This window comes from Zea mays, chromosome 1 (genome assembly GCF_902167145.1).
Source record: "Zea mays cultivar B73 chromosome 1, Zm-B73-REFERENCE-NAM-5.0, whole genome shotgun sequence".
Classification (NCBI taxonomy): Eukaryota; Viridiplantae; Streptophyta; class Magnoliopsida; order Poales; family Poaceae; genus Zea; species Zea mays.
Window position 1 is genome coordinate 206,308,040 of NC_050096.1, and position 24,147 is coordinate 206,332,186.

At 54.3% G+C, this 24,147-nt stretch overlaps 1 protein-coding gene and 1 pseudogene across 2 annotated transcripts; both read left to right on the forward strand.

The window, feature by feature from the left end:
• The first annotated feature begins 2,242 nt into the window (after positions 1-2,242).
• Positions 2,243-3,071, forward strand: LOC103645220 (uncharacterized protein At5g01610-like; annotated as a pseudogene).
• Positions 3,072-4,302: 1,231 nt separating this feature from the next.
• LOC100192754 (7-hydroxymethyl chlorophyll a reductase chloroplastic) lies at positions 4,303-9,071 on the forward strand. Of its 2 annotated transcripts, none has more exons than XM_008682836.3 (17): positions 4,303-4,618; positions 4,726-4,810; positions 5,290-5,398; positions 5,652-5,736; positions 5,835-5,876; positions 6,091-6,169; positions 6,585-6,636; positions 6,732-6,794; positions 6,888-6,985; positions 7,204-7,239; positions 7,321-7,382; positions 7,480-7,507; positions 7,922-8,001; positions 8,077-8,146; positions 8,266-8,323; positions 8,447-8,511; positions 8,614-9,039. In XM_008682836.3, the coding sequence occupies exons 1-17, from the start codon at positions 4,407-4,409 to the stop codon at positions 8,803-8,805; spliced, it is 1,416 nt and encodes a 471-aa protein (XP_008681058.1). In that variant the 5' UTR covers positions 4,303-4,406; the 3' UTR covers positions 8,806-9,039.
• Positions 9,072-24,147: the final 15,076 nt, after the last annotated feature.

The following is a 24,147-nucleotide window of genomic DNA, read 5'->3' on the forward strand; positions in this document are numbered from 1 at the left end:
AAAAAGGGGGAGATTGAAAGGGAATTAGGCTTACACCTAGTTCCTAAATGATTTTGGTGGTTGAATTGCCCAACACAAATAATTGGACTAACTAGTTTGCTCTAGTGTACAAGTTATACAGGTGCCAAAGGTTCACACTTAGCCAATAAAAAGACCAAGTATTGGGTTCAACAAAAGAGCAAAGGGGCAACCGAAGGCACCTCTGGTCTGGCGCACCGGATTGTCCGGTGTGCCACCGGACAGTGTCCGGTGCACCAGAGGACTCCAACTCAAACTCGTCACCTTCGGGAAAATCCAGGGACGCTCCGCTATAATTCACCGGACTGTCCGGTGTACACCGGACAGTGTCCGATGCTCCAAGGAACGGCGCCTCAGGAACTCGCCAGCTTCGAGATTTCGCAACGGCTAGTCCGCTATAATTCACCGGACATGTCCGGTGTACACCGGACTGTCCGGTGTGACATCGGAGCAACGGATACTTCGGCGCCAACGGCTACCTGCAGCGCATTGAATGCGCGCCAGCGCGCGCAGAAGTCAGGCACGCCCATACTGGCGCACCGGACACTCTACAGTACATGTCCGGTGCGCCACCGGACATCCAGGCGGGCCCAGAAGACAGAGCTCCAACGGTCGGAACCCAACGGCTTTGGTGATGTGGCTGGCGCACCGGACATGTCCGGTGTGCACCGGACTGTCCGGTGCACCATACGACAGACAGCCCCACCAAACGGCTAGTTTGGTGGTTGGGGCTATAAATACCCCCAACCACCCACCATTCATTGCATCCAGGTTTTCCACTTCTCAACCACTTACAAGAGCTAGGCATTCAATTCTAGACACACCCAAGTGATCAAATCCTCTCCAATTCCACACAAGACTTTAGTGATTAGCGAGAGAGATTTGCCGTGTTCTTTTGAGCTCTTGCGCTTGGATTGCTTCTTTTCTTTCTCACTTGTTCTCGTGATCAAAACTCAATTGTAACCAAGGCAAGAGGCACCAATTGTGTGGTGGCCCTTGCGGGGAAGTTTTGTTCCGTTTGATTGAGAAGAAGAAGCTCACTCGGTCCGAGGGACCGTTTGAGAGAGGGAAAGGGTTGAAAGAGACCCGGTCTTTGTGACCACCTCAACGGGGAGTAGGTTTGCGAGAACCGAACCTCGGTAAAACAAATCCGCGTGTCACACCTCTTATTTGCTTGCGATTTGTTTTACGCCCTCTTGCGGACTCGTTTATATTTCTAACGCTAACCAGGCTTGTAGTTGTGATTATTTGTAAGAATTTCAGTTTCGCCCTATTCACCCCCCCTCTAGGCGACTATCACTACTAAAGGAGTTGGGTGACTATCAGGGGCGTATTGTGGTCAAGTAAAGAAAATAAACGAACTTGAGGTTATCTTTTACCCTTTGTTATATTCTTTTTGGCGGAAACCCTCTTTTGACACATGATCTATATATTTTCATTTGTTATATCCATCTATTCCTTGCAAGGAACTTCAATGCAGGAGTGCCTTGACTTCCTCATGTCTGCCATATTTACAATTGCATCATATATAGCATTGAAATTGCTCTGGGTTGATACAACAAGTATCATGCTTCATGTTTGTTAGGGCGTTGTTTCCTTTCAGTGCATTGTGTCCCTTTCTCGGGGTGGAGGTAGCATAGAACATGTGTTTTTATTATGCAATGTCATGGTGGTAATCCTATGTCAGATCTATGAATTAGTGTTTACAGCCATATTTAAACTACACTTCGATAATATCATATTTTTTATCAGTGGACATGAATAGTGACATGCTTCATGCTAATCCCTGTACAATTCAATAGACCGGTTCTAGGATCAGTACAGAATCATCAATATCATCCGCGAAGGAATTGATAAGGGAATTTGCATCGATTATCTGAAAGCTCAAAAAGGGAGAAGAAAACTCTTAAGACGGAACTTTCATATGTGAAAGAAGACCTATCCAGATCTTCTTCCAAAAATAATGCTGAGGTTCATATGTTTATACTATTGCAATATCTATTTGTGGTTGCCTGTTCACTCATCTATTTTAAACATTTGAGGTTAATATGAGATCAGATAGTACTGCTCACCCTAGATTCTTTTCTTATCCGTCTCCGCATAGCAAAGAAACTAACCGAATCAGAGCAAAGAGATTGCACGAAGGAGGGGGCACCGGAGCAGCGACAACAGAAGAGAGATCACCAGGGTCGCTTGCCTGTCTGAGAGAGGAAGACAACAAGAGATGGACGAGATCATGAACAAGGTGGGTGTTTACTGGATGGGGCCACCGGCCAACAAGGAGATCTCGGCAGGCGACGACCTTGAAGTCTGTGAGACAAAACCATCCCATCCCTGCTCTTTCTTGTAGCTCATCAATTGTTCGGTTTCTTTTTGTTCTAGCATCGTCTAGCATTCACACGCAGCCTGTTTGTCCCTGCGCCCTCTCATGAATAGACCAGCTCAAAGTTAGAACAATCATGGATGGATCGGTTAGTGATTTTAAAAGTTAGAGCATCCATGAATGAATAACTCCGATCTCTGTAATTTGTTTATCTTGTCAGGTTTTTACCCTTTGTTCCCCCTAATTCAGATGGGGGGAACAAAGGGAAAAACGCTTGTGCCCTTGTCTTGTCTCTTCTTTGCTGATTGCGTCGCTGATGTTTCCTAGCTCTAACTACATGCAGTCACTCTCGACCAGCGTCGGGGATGGAGTGGAATGGCTGGTGAAAAAGTTGAAGGGCAAGATGCAGAAGCCACTGGTGGACCTGCTTAGCACAACCTCCCTGTGGGTATGTTCCCATGCGAGAATACCAACTACGAGTTCCCGTTGTCTCTGAGTTGTGGTTTGACGCCACGGTGTCAGGTATGCTAGGCGAGGGCCGCCTCACGTGAAGGTGGACAGGATCAAGACCAAGGTGCTCATCTCGGCTAGGGTCACCATTGTTAAGGCCGCCGCTGCCAAGGTCTACTTCACTATGAGGATCAAGTGGTCGCGCAACGGGACGCCTATGAACAAATGTGTTTGCTGCACACCGAGATGGACAAATGGTTGCTTTCAGTTGCAGGAATAAATTCTGCAGTCATTAGCTACCTGGGAGATCTGTGTGCATTGTACATCATGTGTTTTGTGCTTCGCTGTGAGAATGTGTAACACATGGAAGGATTCAGAATCTGTGCCCATTGCATATGATATATGTCTCGTGTCAGATTTTAACTACAAAACATCTGAAGCAGAGCTCGAGTTAGCTCAAACAATCTATCAGATTTTAAACTGAAGAGTGAAATAACATGCGAGAGATGAGTTCACTGGCAAGCTATTGCTCCATATATACGTGGTGGACTGGAATCGCGTGATGTGTGCTGATAGATTCTGCTAAGGCAAAAAAGAATGCTTAGTTTTTCTGGTTTCAACGTAGATCATCTTTACCACTTTATGAACAAATTAGATAAAATTACTACTTTATGCAAAAATTAGGTACAATTACACATAAATAGTGGTCATCTTTACCACTTTATGAAAAAATTAGATAAAATTACTACTTTATGCAAAAATTAGGTACAATTACACATAAATAGTAGTTTGGGCCTTTATTGGATTTACATCCACACCCATCTAACCAACAGAAGATATATATTTTGTGTTTTGTAAAACAAAGTCTATCAATAGGTAGTGGTTTGAATATTTGTTTGTTGTACATCCACCTTCATCTAACCAACAGAACCCACATGTTTTCGTGATTTGTTAAAATAAAGTCTAATTGTTTGATATATAGAAACCGTAACAACGCACGTGCAATTAGCTATAATAAGATTACATATTTATCTCGCCAATATAATAGTTTTACAGTGATATTTTGCCACATAGATTTTGCATATCATAATGTTGTTTATCGTTTCGTATCTATGTTTTATACTATTTTTTTTACTTTCGTAGCAACGCATGGGCATGAACCTAGTCATATATATGATCGCGTAAAAAATTATTTTATATTGTATACTACTGTTTATAAGAGTTAAGTTTAAAATAGCGGTTGAGATATGAGATATGATGAGTAAGGTGTTGAAGACAATCTAAGAGTACGGATCGTCGTCCCACCAAAAGGAGGGACTACGAAGTAAAAAAATACATATATGGGCGGCATAATTTCTGTTAACTTTTTATCCGGGGTATAGTGTTGAATTTTGAATATTTTTAAATATGAAAACCAAAAAGATGCACTATGCATCGATGGGTGGACATTTTGCAGGCTCCGAATTTTCCTCAAAGGGTGGACATGAGCCGAAATTCATGAGGTGGCCCAGTAACAGTAGTTTCTCTTAAAGGCTCAAGGCATGACTCCTCCATCTCCACTCGATCCTCCGTCTTATCACCGGTGAGGTACTGAGGTGAGACGATCTCCGCCACCATGGCCTCCAGCACCTCCCTCTCCCTTTGCTTGCACGCCTCGTCGCCCTCGTCCTCGTCTCCTGGACTCCGCCGACCCTCCCTCGCCTCCTCCTCGTCCTCCAGGTCCGAGAGAACGCGCAAGATCAGGGCCAAGGCGGTCAGGGAGGACTGGAGGCAGAAATCCAAGCCCATCCCTCCTGGCGCCGTCTACCCTGCCAAGGACCACTGCAGGTATATGCCTGCTGTGCTGCGCATTTCTTTGTTTGTTTGTGTGTTTATGTGATGCGAATATGCGATGCTTACCTCTGTTCCTATTTCTACTCGTATGGCGATTCAAGCCGTTGTGGGCTCTGCGACACATACTACGTTGCGCATGTCAAGACTGCCTGTGCCTTCCTGGGAGACGGCATGTCCCGTGTCGAGGTCACCTCCCTTCATCTTCGCATCACATCACCTGCCTAGAACGGCTCAAACAGTTTGCTGAATGAAAACAAAAATGATCGTCTGATGTTTGATCAAGCCATGGGCTGCAGTGCTGCACGCAGTTACTCCCTCCGTCGAAAGTTATAGTTCAACTTTTCTAACTCTGACCAAGTTCATAGAGACCATCTACAATATCAAAATGATTTCATCAATTTCTTCGTGAAAAATGTCTTGATAGTTTATTTGAACATATACAGAGGGAGTATATTTTTTTATAAAATACTTAGGTCAAGTCAAAGTTAAAAGAAGTTTTGATTTAGAATAAAGCTAAAGTGAACTATAATTTAGACCGAGGGAGTAGTAATGCTCGACATGAATTCTACACTTTGTTTCAGTGAAATAAAGCGGGGAACTCTCCTGTTTCCTAAAAAAAGTTGACACAAATTTACAGATGCCAACACTCTCCTCACTATATTTAGGATCTTGAGCGACAAGTCCACGGGAGAGGCCGGAAGGAAGGCATGGATGAAATGTACTTTGGAGTCTATGACCAACTCTTGTATGCCAGGAAGACCGAACCTGTTGAAGGTACTAATTACCTTTTACAAGTTGTTCTTATCCTTCAACAACCGCCTGCATCCATCTAAGGAAGCACACATATGCAATATACCAGTCTTGTTCACTGCCCTTCCATAACAAACCGAAACCACATACACCTCGAATGTTGCATCTTATTTCCTACACTATCTTGATATACTCAACAAACCTTTGTTAGACAAAACTGTACCCTGACGACTTATGTTTTGTACCCTGTAACATATATGTGCCTCACATGCAACAGGAGCCCAGTGGACGGGAATAGTGACAACAATCGCTGTCGAGATGCTGAAAGCAAACATGGTTGATGCTGTGGTTTGTGTACAAAGGCACCCAAACAAGAATCAAATGCCACATCATTCTTTCTCAGTGCTATGCACAAGCATTACCACATGGATTCAAATAATGTTTTTTACCCCCTCTGCAGTGATCCTGACGACAGGCTTGCTCCAAGACCTGTTTTGGCCAGGTATTGTGAAACTGATGGCTTTCAGAATTGTCCTTTATGGCTTGTGTATAACACTCCTTGACTGGATATACTTTTGCAATTCCAGACTTTCTGTAACTATTTTGAGCTTAAACTTTTGTTATCAGTCCATCCATGAATTACTCATGCTAATCATTATGTCCCTTGATTTCTAGAATGGAAGTGACATTTAATCTCAGTAGCCATGCTCTTGTAGGACACCAGACGAAGTAATTGCAGCCAAAGGTGTGAAGCCAACATTATCACCAAATCTCAATACACTTGCCTTAGTCGAGGTAAGTCGCTCCTTTTAACTCTATACTTCCCATGCCCCCTTATTCTTGATGCAAGCTATGGTGCCATGCCTCCTTTCCCTTTCTTATAACATATAGAAGTAATAATGGGTCATATCAGCAGATCTCTGAGAGTCAGAGAGAATCAGCTGTCCTAATATTAATTTAGGGTTAATTGATCCAGATATTCGTTCCCATTTCCCAATTCAAGAGAATTAGAAGTAGTTCAATTATATTTGAATTTGTTGCTTGGCAAGACCGCAAATGTAATTCTATTAGCCTATTAAATCTGGAGTAGCCCCACATTCTAGTGGGTTCCAAAGCCTATTCCAATCATCCCTCCAACCATAACAATACATATGATATCCTATAGTGACCAGTTTATAAATCCAGAGAGTTTCACAGTTTCCTTTGGCAGGCAGCTGGTGTAAAGCGGCTTCTTTTCTGCGGTGTGGGCTGTCAAGTGCAAGGTCTTTTCCTTTACCTGGCCTTTCTTCTCTTTCTATTGCTGATGTTTTATCAAATGTAAAAGTAAAAGTTGCTAAAGTTATTGTTTGAACTACAGCTTTGAGATCTGTAGAAAAGTACCTTGGTTTGGAAAAGCTTTATGTGCTTGGAACAAACTGTGGTAATTTCCATTTCTCCTCTCAAACCAGTCAATATTTACATTTTCTGTCGTGGAAGATAATATTGTAGCTCTAACATACTGTATTTTTCTTAGTTGACAATGGTACGCGTGAAGGGCTTGATAAATTCTTGAAAGCGGCAAGCAGTGAGCCAGAAACTGTTATGCATTATGAATTTATGCAAGACTATAAGGTATGACATTGAAATAATTAGCTGCATACATTCTTTTTCCCACATTGGTAGGTTCATGTATGGATAATCAATAGGATAGGAATACAGTTTTCCATATCAACAGCTCAAGGAGCAGTTTTAGGATCAACACAAGAACACATGGCATTTACAGAATTGCCATGATTTTCCTTAGATTTTTTTTATGTATGATCACATTGTATAACTGAGAATATTTACAGGTGCATCTAAAGCATTTAGATGGGCACATTGAAGAGGTAAATATTTGTTTGCCAATAATTCTGAGGCTTTATGGATTCTACAATGGAACTATTTAAGTCAGGGCCTAATTTTTGCAGGTTCCTTATTTTTGCCTGCCAGCAAACGACCTGGTAGATGTTATTGCACCGTCATGCTATAGGTATTCTCTATTCAGTATATCGGGTTGTTAGTTTCTTTTCCAAAACTTTTATTGGCCGTTCACAGGTGAGCTAATGATTTGCTTATACCAATTGCAGCTGCTTTGACTACACAAATGGCTTGGCGGTAAGGTTTCCATCATTTTGAATTTGAATAGGGTCCCTTGTTTTGAATAGGAACTTTCTTTCTAGTGCTCATCTGCACAAATAGACAGAAGTTGTACTTCCTAGTGCTCATCTGCACAAATAGAAATGATTGGATCACGTGTCGTTTAGAAAAGATGGAATAATCCTGAAACACACTAGACTGAATCATCTATGTGTTGCATGACGTGGACTGTGTCGTTCTTATTATTACGCACTAACATAGCTGAACTAATTCTCTTGACCTCGAGTTGCCTGGGTGCCTCTTCAACCTTCATGTTCAGAATAGCATTTGTTGTGAGATATCATCTGTTATCTTGGTATATGTCTTCAGTCTGCTCTCTTGGAGCAGACAAACAGCTCAGAGTCACTATGTTGTTTGGTTAAATGTCTGCAGGATTTAGTGGTGGGGTATATGGGAGTACCGAAATATGCTGGGGTCTCCATGACACAGCATCCTCAGTACATTACAGTCAGGTAGAGCGAGTAGGATTGTGCAATTATATTGTAAACAGTACCCTGGTGAGCATCATTGGAACTCTATCCCTTCAGGAACGATCGTGGACAGGAGATGCTGAACCTGGTAGCTGGCCTTCTGGAAAGCACACCTACAATTAGCAGTGTACGCATGCATTTGCATCCGCAGCTATAGAACTGGCACACAACATTCTTCGGCGCCTGGGAGGCGTGCAACGTAGTACTAGGAGACTGACAAGGGTGCTGTGTGTCTGTTTGTTTCAGGGCTCCAGGCAACCGTTTGTTATGGAGACAGTGAAAGCTGACGATGCCGCAAAACTGGGTACCTCCCCTAATCACCATTTGTATGGAATACTAGTACTTAGCATTGGAATAGAATTAGTAGTAACAATGACGATCCGTTTGGCTTACATTCATGTAAATAAACAAACGAATGGATCTACAGGGAAAGGCCCTTCGAAACCAGCTCCTAGATTCGTCGGCGACATTCTGGCCTTCCTGCTGAACTTGGTCAGTTCTTGGTCGTCTGCAGAGGAGGGATGGCATGAGATTTGTAACGTTAACTGAACACGAGTACATAACCAGGCTGTGCTGTATGATATGCTGTTTCAGGTTGGACCCAAGGGTCTGGAGTTCGCACGCTACTCTCTGGACTATCACACCATTCGGAATTATCTGCATGTTAGGCGGGCATGGGGAAAGCAAAGAGCTGAGCAGCACATCCCGGGGTATGCCAAGAAGATCGTGGAGGCCTACGACAAAGACGGACGGATCGAGGCAATGGTTACGCAGTCAGGTGACTGACTCACACCATTCACACTCTACTAGCTGGTAGTATTTGTATACTAGCTGGTAGTATTTGTACTGCATTGTAGTAAAGATTAAGGAATGTAGAAGAATTGTTTGTGATGTGACGTAGTGGCGATGTATACAGTAGAATGTATAGGCTGCATGGCAGCAGCTCAGATCTGTATGTACATCCTGCGCTTGCCAGTTTCTAGTTTGCATTTGCTTTTCTGGGCATGCCTTTTGTTTTAATTATATTGTCTTTGATAAGTCCAAGATAAAAGAAGCCACAGAGTCCTCAAATGTTGGAAATCGCCAAGTTAATGGCTGAATTTTGTTGCGTCAATCTAAGCACAACCATGCTACGATTGATTTAGTGTGTATGATATGATGAGGGGTAGCTCTATGTTAAGGTTTGGACGAAGCAGAGGAGAGTTGGGCGGCTTTGGTGATTGTTGTCGGCTCTAATCATTATATTGCAAGAGGCTCTTAAGGCTATTTTAGAAACCTCAAATCTCCTTCAGGATTGGAGATGATTGAGGTGGAAATGAACTAATTTCCTCTCCAATCCACTTCAATCCCGAAGGGGATTTGAATTTCCAAACTAGCCCTTATGGTCATTTACACGGTAAATTCTTAAAGACCAACTCTAGTGATAGAGTGGCTTCTTAGAGTGCCTTATTAGAGGGATTCATATGTTGCCCTTTGTGGGTTTGGCTTGTTAAGCCAATGAAGTGCGTGAATCACCTAGTGTGGACTCGTCATAATAAGGACATATGTTAGCGACAAACAACCAAACCTTAGAGATAAATATCGTATCATATCTTGCCCCATGTGGTTTGCGCTCCAAACTATCCTCATTATTGCATTAGCATATAGTTCGTCATATTCATATATATCATTTACACGCTATTGGTTTGTCTAGAGAAATAGCCTTAAGTAAAACTAGAGCAAGTAATCTCTTTTACATATCAAATATATATTGTCGGCGTTTCGAGACCGGGGGTCCCCAAGCCGACGAGTGAGTGTGCTGCGTGCCCCAGCCCAGATGGGTCGAGCGCGTGGGCGAGCGCGAAGGGGGGAGAGGCGAGGTGGCCGGAGACGGGCGTGAGAGAGGTGGAGATCCCGCGGCCTTCGTGTTCGTCCCGCGCCCAGGTCGGGTGCGCTTGCAGTAGGGGGGTTACAAGCGTCCACGCGGGTGAGGGAAGCGAGCGGCCCCAAGAGAGCGCCTGTCTCGTCCTCGTCCCCGCGCGGCCAACCTTCTCTAAGAAGGCCCTGGTCCTTCCTTTTATAGTCGTAAGGAGAGGATCCAGGTGTACAACGGGGGGTGTAGCAGAGTGCTACGTGTCTAGCGGAGAGAGAGCTAGCGCCCTAGGTACATGCCCATGTGGCAGCCGGAGAGGTCTTGGCACCTTGCTGGCGTGATGTCGTGGCTGTCGGAGGAGCACCGGAGCCTGGCGGAGGGACAGCTGTAGGAGCGGTCGAGTCCTTGCTGACGTCGTCTTGCTTCCGTAAGAGAGCTGAGAGCCGCCGTCGTCACAGAGCTTGCGGAGCGCCATCATTGTCCATCTGGCGGAGCTAGCCAGATGGGACGCCGGTCTTATTCTCCGTGACCCGAGTCGGCTCGGGGTAGGATGATGATGGCGCTTCCTGTCGACGTGGCGGGCCTGTGCCCTAGGTCGGGCGACGTGGGGGCTCCTCCGAAGCCGGGGTCGAGTCTGTCTTCCGTGGCCGAGGCCGAGCCCCCGGGTCGGGCGAGGCGGAGATCGTTCGGCCGAGGCCAGGGCGGAGTCCGAGCCCTGGGGTCGGGCGAGGCGGAGTCTCGTCGTCTTCTGGGGCTGAGCCCGAGTCCGAGCCCTGGGGTCGGGCGGAGCGGAGTTCGCCGTCTTCCGGGTCTTAACCCGAGTCCGAGCCCTGGGGTCGGGCGGAGCGGAGTTCGCCGTCTTCCGGGTCTTAGCCCGAGTCCGAGCCCTGGGGTCGGGCGGAGCGGAGTTCGCCGTCTTCCGGGTCTTAACCCGAGTTCGATCCCTGGGGTCGGGCGGAGCGAAGTTCGCCGTCTTCCGGGTCTTAGCCCGAGTCCGAGCCCTGGGGTCAGGCGGAGCGGAGTTCGCCGTCTTCCGGGTCTTAGCCCGAGTCCGAGCCCTGGGGTCGGGCGGAGCGGAGTTCGCCGTCTTCCGGGTCTTAGCCCGAGTCCGAGCCCTGGGGTCGGGCGGAGCGGAGTTTCCTATGGCGCCTTTGGCCGGGCCTGACTGCCTGTCAGACTCACTCTGTCGAGTGGCACTGCAGTCGGAGTGGCGCAGGTGGCGCTGTCCTTCTGTCAGACTGGTCAGTGGAGCGGTGGAGTGACGGCGGTCACTTCGGCTCTGCCGGGGGGCGCGTGTCAGGATAAAGGTGTCAGGCCACCTTTGCGTTAAATGCTCCTGCAACCTGGTAAGTCGGCGCGGCGATTTAGTCAGGGTTGCTTCTAAGCGAAGCCAAGGCCTCGGGCGAGCCGGAGGTGTGTCCGCCGTAAAAAGGGGGGCCTCGAGCGAGACGGAAGTCTCTCGAGGTCGGCTGCCCTTGGCCGAGGCTAGGCTCGGGCGAAGCGTGATCGAGCCACTCGTGTGGACTGACCCCTGACTTAATCGGACCCATCAGGCTTTTGCAGCTTCATGCTGATGGGGGTTACCAGCTGAGAATTAGGCGTCTTGAGGGTACCCCTAATTATGGTCCCCGACAGTAGCCCCCGAGCCTCGAAGGGAGTGTTAGCACTCGCTTGGAGGCTTTCGTCGCACTTTTTTGCAAGGGGACCAGCCTTTCTCGGTTGCATTTTGTTCCGGTGGGTGCGCGCGAGCGCACCCGCCGGGTGTAGCCCCCGAGGCCTCGGAGGAGTGGTTACACTCCTTCGAGGTCTTAATGCCTTGCGTAATGCTTTGGCTGGTCTGGTTGTTCCCTCATGCGAACTGGCCGTAGCCCGGGTGCACGGTCGGGGCCCAAGCTCTCGGGCTGGTATGTTGACGCTGTCAACGGTTTGGCCGGAGCCGGGTTTGCGAGAGCAGCCCCCGAGCCTCCGCACAGGGCGAGAGGATGATCAGGGACAAACTCGGCTTTTTTTACATACGCCCCTACGTCGCCTTTCCGCAAGGAGGAGGGGGGAGAGCGCCATGTTACCCTCGATGGGCACCGAACATGGTGTCTCCGGTGAGCTGCAAGCGGGTAATCCGAGTGGACGTCCGTGCCCCGTTCGTTGGGGGTCGGCTAGGGGCCCAGAGGCACGCCTAAAAGTACCTGCGGGTGATTTGCCGGACCCGGTCCCCTGGCGACGGGGTCCGAGGGCTCGATGCCTCCCTCCGATGGGATTCCGTTACAAGATCGTTCCCGCTGGTCTCGGAAATGTCCTAGGGTACCTCGGGAGCGCAGCCCGAGCCTTGGTTATGTATCGAACGTACCCCTGGTCATCCCTCGCTCGGCGTCTGAGGCGACTGTGAACCCTTCGGGGGCCAGCCTTCGAACCCCTGATCAGTAATGGGCGCGGAGCCCGAGTAGCCTGAGGCGGCCATGGAGCCCTTCGGGGGGCTGGCCTTCGAACCCCTGACCAGTAGTGGGTGTCGGGCCCACGCGATCTGAGGCGACTGTTGAACCCCTCGGAGGGCCAGCCTTCGAACCTCTAATCAGTAGGGGGGGGGCTCGGAGCCCGGTTCCTTCACAGAGAAGGATCCTTTTCGGGGTATCCCCCTTTCCCGGTCCCTGTTGCAAGAGATAGAGAAAGAGGAAAAAAGGAAAAGGATATGAAATCGAACGACGTGGCGTACCTTTTTTGGCGCGGTTATTACGGCGAAGGCGAAGCGTCGCCCGCTTCTCCTGCCAGAGGCGCCGCGTGTCCCGCCGCGGAGTTAATGCGACGAGGCGAGTTGTTGGCGGGGCGGCCGTTGCGCGTGCGCGAGTCGTTCGAGGAACGGATCACGGGTGCACCGTCTTCACGCCGTGGGAGGAGGCTCTCTTGCTGTCCCAGGATGGGACGTGAGCCTGGCTGACGACGTGACTTTTGCGCCCGCCCGCCTGCCACCGCCATTACTGCCGGCCCACTTTCGGCCGCTCTGACCGTCGCGCCAGGCTGGCGCTGCTGGGTCGCCTCGAGTCGCGGCACAGGCTCCGCGACCGGAGAGGTGCGACGGTGGCACAAGTGGCGGTGCGGTTGCTTGCATGCAGCAACTGGCGCACTGGTTGCGCGACGCGTGGGCCTGGGCCTCCAAGCCGGCGTGTCAGAAGTCGGAGAAGCGCGCCCACCTGGCGCGGTTGCATGCCACCTGCATGGCTGCCCGCCCCTTCCGCTCGTTGGTCTGGGCGAAAGTGGGGAATCGCTTGTAACCGCTGGGCGGTTGTGTGCACCGCGCGCGGCGGTTTGGCTTCTTCTGCTTCTGAGCTGGTTTGCATGACATGCGGGACCTAGCCCCCGCGCCGCAGGGGAGGGCCTTGGAGCGTGTTGGAGAAGACTCGGCCCGTGGCGTTTGGGGGCGCACGTAGGGAGAGTCGCCTTTAAAAGGAAGGTGACCCCTTTCGGAAGGCAACCATGTCTTCTTCCTCCCTTATGCGTCGTGTCTTTCCATCTTCCAAGCCCCCCGGATGGGGGGTACCCGCCGTCTTTCCGCCTCCTCGTTGGAGGAACGCAACTCCGTGGGAGTTGGTACCTTTCAGCCATCGTTCGGCTTCAAGGATTTTCATCATGCAGCCCGGCCGCATCCCCCCACCGGCGGTCACCCAAGATGGTGACCTCCAGTTTGGCGGTGGGGGAAAGCGAGCCGAGCTGCGGCCCCTTCCCCTCCCTCGGCCTCAAGGATTTTCGTCATCCAGGCCAAGATGAAGGATGAGGCGAGTCGGGGGGCTGCCCCCGCATGGGTCGGCTGCCTTTTTCTTCCCCCGCGCCTGGGGGAGAATGGCATCCTTCCGTCCCACGGGGACTTCCTCCAGCCATGCCGGGATAGGTAGAGCGCCAGTAGCCCTGGGTCTCCGTCTCCCGGCCTGAATGGCTGGTTCTCGTCCTCTGCGGGTGAGAGCCTTCCTGTCGCAACACCTGCCCCGAAGCTGCTGCCTAAGCCGCTTCGCCGCCCGGGGCGGGGGTGGTTGTTGTCGTAGTCAGAACGGGCGGCGGTGAGCCGCTCGTCAGTCTTCTGTTGCTCCGCAGGCCTTCCCCCATGGAGTGAGGTTGTTCGTACCTGCGGAGGGGGAACCGGAGTTCCGTTTGTAACGGCACATTGAATGCCGGCGTTTTTGTTCATTGTGGTTGTCGAGGCCTGAACATGTATGTAACTTCGGCACGGAGCCGTGTTTTTTCCTCATTTTCGAGCACTAAGTCTCGCCTGTTGATTATCTGAACCGCTTCACCAAGCATGAGTCGCCCCGTGTCAAGGTGACGAGTGAGGTATCCGTATCCCGGAGGCGTAGGAATCCCTCGGCTCGACCGGCCTTGTTGTCTGAGGCTCCTCTAGCTTAGTTAAAGGGACCCCTTGGCCGCTCTTCGATGAGCCGAGGCCAGGGGTAGCGATATCAGTACGAACAGAGGCGGAGTTGGCTCGAAAATGGGAACCTGGTTGGCCGGAGCCTAGCCAGGTTGCCCGTCAGCGGGGGTCGACGTCGGAGTCGATCAGCCGAGGCCTCGGGTCGGGCTGGCGCCCTCGGAAGAGGCTTGGCCGAGGCCCCAGGGGTAACCGGCCGAGCCGCCTGCTCGGGCCGGATTCCCGGAGAAGTCCCTGGACCGCGTCATCGTCCGAGGCTCGGTCGGACCTCGCTGAAGGCGTCGTCAATGCCGAGGGTGCTACAGCCCCCTTCAGCGTGAAGACCCGAGCCTGCAGGATCAGATCGTCTTGTAGCGTGTGCCTTTTGCGGCCGCCGAGGCCAGAAAACACACCCTCGCTGCGTTGCAAAGCCGCGTCTCCTTTCCTCTCATGTCGAGCATCTGGACTTTCCGTCGGTAACAGGGGTGTTTGTGTGGGCGAGAGTTGCTTCTCGCGGAAGGTGATGAGTGAGGTATCCGTATCCCAGAGGCGTGGGAGTCCCTCGGCTCGGTCGGCCTTGCCGCTTACGCGTACTTTCGCCCGTCCATGAGGCTCTGTCACCGATTCAGTCGAGAAGGCTTGAAGGACCGTCTCGGCAGAAGAGCTTCCGAGCGTGAAGACATTCGGTCCGCGGAATCACTTTATCCGAACGCGAGTTACTTATCGCAGAAGGTGATGAGTGAGGTATCCGTATCCCGGAGGCGTAGGAGTCCCTCGGCTCGGTCAGCCTTGGCTGCTTACGTGTACTCCGTCGTTTCCAGGATCCGCTTTTCGAAGTAGTCAAAAAGCACGAAAGAAATTCTGCTAAAAAGAGATCCTTTTTCGAGGAAAATTTCGACGCAGAGGGGGTCTCCCCCCTTTTAGCCCCGAGGGAGGGTCGGGCTTTGCCGAGGCGAGGCCGACCCTTCCTTGATGACTAAACTTTGCGTGGATGCGAGGTATATGAACAACTTGAAAACATCTTAAGGGTAGAAGCGACGTAGCTGTTTGATGTTCCAAGCGTTGCCGTAGATCTCGCCTTGATTGTTGGCCAGCTTGTATGTTCCGGGCTTCAGAACTTTGGCGATGACGAATGGCCCCTCCCAGGGGGGCGTGAGTTTGTGCCTTCCCCGGGCGTCTTGCCGCAGTCGAAGCACCAGGTCGCCCACCTGGAAGTCTCGGGGCCGGACCCCTCGGGCGTGGTAGCGTCGCAGGGACTGCTGGTACCGCGCCGAGTGTAATAAGGCCCTGTCCCGAGCCTCCTCCAGCTGGTCCAGCGATTCTTCTCGGCTAGCTTGGTTGCTTTGATCGGTGTAGGCCCTCGTCCTCGGGGAGCCGTATTCCAGGTCAGTGGGCAAGATAGCCTCGGCCCCGTAGACCAGGAAGAACGGCGTGAAACCCGTGGCACGACTCGGCGTCGTCCTTAGGCTCCAGACCACCGAGGGGAGTTCCTTCATCCATCGCTTGCCGAACCTGTTGAGGCCGTTGTAGATCCGAGGCTTGAGCCCTTGTAGAATCATGCCGTTGGCACGCTTTACTTGCCCATTCGACATGGGATGAGCCACGGCGGCCCAGTCCACCCGGATATGGTGATCCTCGTAAAAATCCAAGAATTTTTTGCCGGTGAACTGGGTACCGTTGTCGGTGATGATGGAGTTTGGGACCCCGAAGCGATGGATGATGTTGGTGAAGAACGCCACCGCCTGCTCAGACCTAATGCTGTTCAGGGGTCGGACCTTGATCCACTTGGAGAATTTGTCGATGGCGACCAGCAGGTGCGTGTAGCCCCCGGGCGCCTTCTGCAAGGGACCGACGAGGTCCAGACCCCATACAGCGAAGGGCCAGGTGATGGGTATCGTCTGCAGAGCCTGAGCGGGCAGGTGGGTCTGCTTCGCATAGAATTGGCACCCTTCGCAGGTGCGGACGATTCTAGTGGCGTCAGCCACCGCCGTTGGCCAGTAGAAACCTTGCCGGAAGGCATTCCCGACAAGGGCTCGAGGCGCTGCGTGATGACCGCAAGCCCCCGAGTGTATTTCTTGCAGGAGTTCCTGACCTTCGGCGATGGAGATGCATCGCTGGAGGATGCCCGAGGGGCTCCTGTGGTAGAGCTCCTCCTCATCGCCCAGCAAGAAGAATGACTTGGCGCGTCGCGCTACCCGTCGAGCCTCGGCTCGGTCGAGGGGTAGCTCTCCCTGACGGAGATATCGCAGGTACGGGGCCTGCCAATTTCGATCAGGCGTGGCCCCGCTCTGCTCCTCCTCGACGTTCAGTGCCTCGGCCTCGGGGGCCGAGGGTACCTCGGGCTGAGCCGAGGGTGCCTCGGGCTCGGGCGCGTCGTCGATCTTGACGGAGGGTTGATGCAGATCCCGGGAGAAGACGTCCGGGGGGACCGTCGTTCGCCCCGAGGCTATCTTAGCCAGCTCGTCTGCAGTCTCGTTGTAGCGCCGAGCGATGTGGTTGAGCTCGAGCCCAAAGAACTTGTCTTCCAGGCGCCGAACCTCATCGCAGTAGGCCTCCATCTTCGGGTCGCGGCAGTGGGAGTTCTTCATGACTTGGTTGATGACGAGCTGCGAATCACCGCGGGCGTCGAGGCGTCTGACCCCTAGCTCGATGGCGATTCACAACCCGTTGACCAGAGCTTCGTACTCGGCCACATTGTTGGACGCCGGGAAATGGAGGCGCAGCACGTAGCGCAGATGCTTTCCGAGGGGCGAGATGAAGAGCAGGCCCGCGTCGGCTCCTGTCTTCATCAGCGACCCGTCGAAAAACATGGTCCAGAGCTCCGGTTGGATCGGAGCCGTCGGCAGCTGGGTGTCGACCCATTCGGCCACGAAGTCCGCCAACACCTGGGACTTGATGGCCTTCCGAGGGGCGAACGAGATCGTTTCGCCCATGATTTCCACCGCCCACTTTGCGATCCTGCCCGAGGCCTCTCGGTACTGGATGATCTCCCCGAGGGGGAAGGATGACACCACAGTTACCGGATGAGACTCGAAGTAGTGTCGTAACTTCCGCCTTGTCAGGATCACAACATACAGCAGCTTCTGAACTTGTGGGTAGCGGACCTTGGTCTCGGACAGTACCTCGCTGACGAAGTAGACTGGCCTCTGAACGGGCAGTGCATGCCCTTCCTCTTGCCTCTCGACCACAATCGCGGCGCTAACCACCTGAGTGGTGGCGGCGACGTAGACCAAGAGGGCTTCTCCATCAGCTGGGGGCACCAAGACAGGCGCCTTTGTAAGGAGCGCCTTCAGGTTCTCGAGGGCTTCCTCGGCCTCAGGGGTCCAAGCGAAACACTCGGTCTTCCTTAAGAGGCGGTACAGAGGCAGACCTCTTTTGCCGAGGCGTGAGATGAAGCGGCTCAGGGCCGCGAGGCATCCCATGACCCTCTGTACGCCTTTTAAGTCCTTGATGGGTCCCATGCTGGTGATGGCTGCGATCTTCTCCGGGTTGGCTTCGATGCCTCGCTCGGAGACGATGAACCCCAGGAGCATGCCCCGGGGCACCCCGAAGACACACTTCTCAGGATTGAGCTTGACTCCTTTCGCCTTGAGACATCGGAATTTCACTTCAAGATCGGAGAGGAGGTCGGAAGCCTTCCTTGTCTTGACTACGATGTCATCGACGTAGGCCTCGACTGTGCGACCGATGTGTTCGCCGAACACATGGTTCATGCACCGTTGGTACGTCGCGCTCGCATTCCTCAAACCGAACGGCATGGTAACATAACAGTACATGCCAAACGGTGTGATGAAAGAAGTCGCAAGCTGGTCGGACTCTTTCATCCGGATCTGGTGATACCCTGAGTAGGCATCGAGGAAGGACAGGGTTTCGCACCCAGCGGTGGAATCCACGATTTGATCGATGCGAGGCAGAGGGTAGGGAACCTTCGGACATGCTTTGTTGAGACCAGTGTAGTCTACACACATCCGCCATTTCCCCCCTTTCTTCCTCACAAGCACAGGGTTGGCAAGCCATTCGGGGTGGAATACCTCTTTGATGAACCCTGCTGCCATTAGCTTGTGGATCTCCTCGCCTATCACTCTGCGCTTCTCCTCGTCGAATCGGCGCAGAGGCTGCCTGACGGGTCGGGCTCCGGCCCGAATATCCAGCGAGTGCTCGGCGACATCCCTCGGTATGCCAGGCATGTCCGAGGGACTCCACGCAAAGACGTCGGCGTTTGCGCGGAGAAAGTCGACGAGCACTGCTTCCTATTTGGGGTCGAGCTCGGACCCAATCCGGATCTGCTTGGAGGTGTCACCACTGGGGTCGAGAGGGACGGCCTTAACCGTCTCCGCTGGCTCGAAGTTGCCGGCGTGACGCTTCACGTCTGGCACCTCCTTGGAGAGGTTCTCCAGGTCGGCAATGAGGGCCTCGGACTCGGCGAGGGCCTCGGCGTACTCCACGCACTCCACGTCGCATTCGAACACATGTTTGTACGTGGGGCCGACGGTGATGACCCCGTTGGGGCCCGGCATCTTGAGCTTCAAGTAGGTGTAGTTGGGGACGGCCATGAACTTCGCGTAGCATGGCCTCCCCAGTACAGCGTGGTAGGTTCCTCGGAACCCGACCACCTCGAACGTCAGGGTCTCCCTTCGGAAGTTGGAGGGCGTTCCGAAGCAGACGGGGAGGTCGAGTCGTCCGAGGGGCTGGATGCGCTTCCCAGGTACGATCCCGTGGAAGGGCGCAGCGCCCGCCTAGACGGAGGACAGATCGACGCGCAGGAGCTTGAGGGTCTCGGCGTAGATGATGTTGAGGCAGCTGCCCCCATCCATCAGGACCTTGGTGAGCCTGACGTTGCCGATGACAGGGTCGACGACGAGCAGGTATTTCCCCGGGCTCGGCACGCGGTCGGGGTGGTCGGCCTGGTCGAAGGTGATGGGCTTGTCGGACCAGTCTAGGTAGACTGGCGCCGCCACCTTCACCGAGCAGACCTCCCGGCGCTCTTGCTTGCGATGCCGAGCCGAGGCATTCGCCGCATGCCCTTCGTAGATCATGAAGCAGTCGCGGACCTCGGGGAACTCTCCTGCTTGGTGATCTTCGTTCTTGTCGTCGTCGCGGGCCCTGCCACCCTCGGCGGGTGGCCCGGCCCTGTGGAAGTGACGCCGAAGCATGACGCACTCCTCGAGGGTGTGCTTGACGGGCCCCTGATGGTAGGGGCACGGCTCCTTGAGCATCTTGTCGAAGAGGTTTGCACCTCCGGGGGGCTTCCGAGGGTTCTTGTACTCGGCGGCGGCGACAAGGTCCGCGTCAGCGGCGTCGCGTTTCGATTGCGACTTCTTCTTGCCTTTCTTCTTGGCGCCGCGCGGAGTAGACGCCTCGGGAGCCTCTTCCGATGGGCGGCCCTGGGGCTGCTTGTCCTTTCGGAAGATAGCCTCAACCGCCTCCTGGCCAGAGGCGAACTTGGTGGCGATGTCCATCAGCTCGCTCGCCCTGGTGGGGGTCTTGCGACCCAGCTTGCTCACCAGGTCGCGGCAGGTGGTGCCAGCGAGGAACGCGCCGATGACATCCGAGTCGGTGATGTTGGGCAGCTCGGTGCGCTGCTTCGAGAATCGCCGGATGTAGTCCCGGAGAGGCTCTCCCGGCTGTTGCCGGTAGCTCCGGAGGTCCCAGGAATTCCCGGGGCGCACGTACGTGCCCTGGAAATTGCCGGCGAAGGCTTGGACCAAGTCGTCCCAGTTGGAGATCTGCCCCGGAGGCAGGTGTTCCAACCAGGCGCGAGCAGTGTCGGAGAGGAACAGGGGGAGGTTACGGATGATGAGGTTGTCGTCGTCCGTTCCTCCCAGTTGGCAGGCCAGGCGGTAGTCCGCGAGCCACAGTTCCGGCCTCGTTTCCCCCGAGTACTTCGTGATAGTAGTCGGGGGTCGGAACCGGGTCGGGAACGACGCCCGTTGGATGGCCCGACTGATGGCCTGCGGACCGGGTGGTTCGGGCGAGGGACTCTGATCCTCCTCGCTGTCGTAGCGTCCCCCACGCCTGGGGTGGTAACCTCGGCGCACCCTTTCGTCGAGGTGGGCCCGACGGTCGCGTCGATGGTGCTCGTTGCCGAGGTGGCCCGGGGCCACAGGCGCGGTGTTGCGCGTGCGCCCGGTGTAGACCGAGGCTTCCCGCATGAATCGGGAAGTCGCGGCATGAGGTTCCGAGGGATATCCCTGCCTTCGGGAGGCAGTGCTCTCGGCCCGTCGGGCCGCAGCGCCTTCCAGGAGATTCTTGAGCTCTCCCTAGATTCGCCGACCCTCGGTGGTTGATGGCTCCAGCATCGCGCGGAGGAGCATCGCTGCGGCTGCCAGGTTCTGACCAACCCCGCTGGATGCGGGCGGCGGCCTGACCCTGACATCGTTGGCGACGCGGTGCTGGAGACCCTGGGGCAGGTGACGTATTTCTCCGGCCGGGGGTTGGCCCGCCCATACCTGCCCGACGTCCCGGCGGATCGTCTCAAGCGCTCCTGTTCCCTCGTCGAGCCTGGCCTATGCCCCGCGGACTTGCTCGAGCTGTGGGTCGTGACTCCCCGCCGGAACGGGGACCACAGCTAGCTCCCGCGGGATGTCGGCGCGAGGCACGGGCCTAGGAAAATCACCGTCCTCCGGCATGCCAAGATGGTTGCCTTCGGAGGGATCCCCCAGCTCAACGTGGAAACATTCGCGGCTTGGGCCGCAGCCCTCGTCGTTGAGGTTGCGGCTTCCGTCGGAACAGTCGGAGAGGCAGTAGTCACATGCGGTCATGGAGTCCCGCATGGTACTGGGGTTGCCAAGTCCAGAGAAATCCCAACAGATGCTGGGATCGTCATCTTCCTCGGACCCGGAGGGCCCGTAGGTCGAGGCGTCCGTCAACCGGTCCCAAGGCGACCGCATACGAAACCTCAGTGGGGTTGCACTCGCCTCAATGAGAGCGCCCGCCAAAGCGAGGTCGCTTGGCGGGTTGAGGCCGAGTCGAAATGACGTAAGATGGGAGTTAGTCGGTACCTTTTGGTCGACGAGGAGCGACGTAGTTACATCGGGGACTGGTTGCACCGTCATCTCAGGGACAAGGGCGACGTCCTGCAAGCTCATCGCGAGTGCGCCGGCGTCGTCAACTTGCTCGGGGTTGGCGTGTCGCGGGGGGAAAGCGCTTGCCTCCGTCTCGAACGCGAGGTCGACGCCCGGCGTGCCTTCCGTCGGGGCGCTGGGGACGTCGATTCGCTCGACAGCCGACGAAGCGCGGCCTCCCGCTTGGCCTTGGTTGCCCCGCCTCCTCCTCCGTTGGCGGGGGAGAGGACGGGGCGAGCTCGGATGTTGTTCTTCCACCGCGCGGGGAAGATGTCGCCGATTCCGCCACCGGCGGGCGGGTTGTCGACCGCCATTGTCGTTGTCGCGCGGCGGTGGAAGGAGTATCATGTCGTAGCTGCCGTCGAAGGACATGAACTCAAGACTCCCGAAACGGAGCACCGTCCCGGGCCGGAGAGGTTGCTGGAGACTGCCCATCTGGAGCTTGACGGGAAGCTGTTCGTCAACACGCAGCGTGCCCCTACCTGGCGCGCCAACTGTCGGCGTTTCGAGACCGGGGGTCCCCAAGCCGACGAGTGAGTGTGTTGCGTGCCCCAGCCCAGATGGGTCGAGCGCGTGGGCGAGCGCGAAGGGGGGAGAGGCGAGGTGGCCGGAGACGGGCGTGAGAGAGGTGGAGATCCCGCGGCCTTCGTGTTCGTTCCGCGCCCAGGTCGGGTGCGCTTGCAGTAGGGGGGTTACAAGCGTCCACGCGGGTGAGGGAAGCGAGCGGCCCCAAGAGAGCGCCTGTCTCGTCCTCGTCCCCGCGCGGCCAACCTTCTCTAAGAAGGCCCTGGTCCTTCCTTTTATAGTCGTAAGGAGAGGATCCAGGTGTACAACGGGGGGTGTAGCAGAGTGCTACGTGTCTAGCGGAGAGAGAGCTAGCGCCCTAGGTACATGCCCATGTGGCAGCCGGAGAGGTCTTGGCACCTTGCTGGCGTGATGTCGTGGCTGTCGGAGGAGCACCAGAGCCTGGCGGAGGGACAGCTGTAGGAGCGGTCGAGTCCTTGCTGACGTCGCCTTGCTTCCGTAAGAGAGCTGAGAGTCGCCGTCGTCACAGAGCTTGCGGAGCGCCATCATTGTCCATCTGGCGGAGCTAGCCAGATGGGACGCCGGTCTTGTTCTCCGTGACCCGAGTCGGCTCAGGGTAGGATGATGATGGCGCTTCCTGTCGACGTGGCGGGCCTGTGCCCTAGGTCGGGCGACGTGGGGGCTCCTCCGAAGCCGGGGTCGAGTCTGTCTTCCGTGGCCGAGGCCGAGCCCCCGGGTCGGGCGAGGCGGAGATCGTTCGGCCGAGGCCAGGGCGGAGTCCGAGCCCTGGGGTCGGGCGAGGCGGAGTCTCGTCGTCTTCTGGGGCTGAGCCCGAGTCCGAGCCCTGGGGTCGGGCGGAGCGGAGTTCGCCGTCTTCCGGGTCTTAACCCGAGTCCGAGCCCTGGGGTCGGGCGGAGCGGAGTTCGCCGTCTTCCGGGTCTTAGCCCGAGTCCGAGCCCTGGGGTCGGGCGGAGCGGAGTTCGTCGTCTTCCGGGTCTTAACCCGAGTCCGAGCCCTGGGGTCGGGCGGAGCGGAGTTCGCCGTCTTCCGGGTCTTAGCCCGAGTCCGAGCCCTAGGGTCGGGCGGAGCGGAGTTCGCCGTCTTCCGGGTCTTAGCCCGAGTCCGAGCCCTGGGGTCGGGCGGAGCGGAGTTCGCCGTCTTCCGGGTCTTAGCCCGAGTCCGAGCCCTAGGGTCGGGCGGAGCGGAGTTCGCCGTCTTCCGGGTCTTAGCCCGAGTCCGAGCCCTGGGGTCGGGCGGAGCGGAGTTCGCCGTCTTCCGGGTCTTAGCCCGAGTCCGAGCCCTGGGGTCGGGCGGAGCGGAGTTTCCTATGGTGCCTTTGGTCGGGCCTGACTGCCTGTCAGACTCACTCTGTCGAGTGGCACTGCAGTCGGAGTGGCGCAGGTGGCGCTGTCCTTCTGTCAGACTGGTCAGTGGAGCGGTGGAGTGACGGCGGTCACTTCGGCTCTGCCGGGGGGCGCGTGTCAGGATAAAGGTGTCAGGCCACCTTTGCGTTAAATGCTCCTGCAACCTGGTCAGTCGGTGCGGCGATTTAGTCAGGGTTGCTTCTAAGCGAAGCCAAGGCCTCGGGCGAGCCGGAGGTGTGTCCGCCGTAAAAAGGGGGGCCTCGAGCGAGACGGAAGTCTCTCGAGGTCGGCTGCCCTTGGCCGAGGCTAGGCTCGGGCGAAGCGTGATCGAGCCACTCGTGTGGACTGACCCCTGACTTAATCGGACCCATCAGGCTTTTGCAGCTTCATGCTGATGGGGGTTACCAGCTGAGAATTAGGCGTCTTGAGGGTACCCCTAATTATGGTCCCCGACATATATATATATATATATATTGTCTCTAGTTATAGTTGTTAGTTGTGTAAAAACATCTATAGGCTATTCACCCCTCTACCCATCTAGATCCTTTCAGCTACTCATGAACATAAATCCTAGTTCATTTTTTATTCTGAGTTATAGGTTGTTTAGGTGTTCAAACAATATGCACTTGTATTAGTTCCTACTCCCTCCGGTTTCCTATTAGTTGTCGTTTAGGACAACGACACGGTCTCCAAAATATAACTTTGACCAATGTTTTTTGTTAAAATACAAATGAACTCTTAATACATTTATACTTTTATAAAAGTACTTTTTATGACAAATTGGTGCATATAAATATTAGGTTCCAAAACTAAATAACAAAATAGTTATTTGTAGTCAAAATTTTATAAGTTTGACTCGAATCTTATCCAAAACGACAACTAATAGGAAACCGGAGGGAGTATGAACATATGAGGTCACACATAGAAACAAGGCAT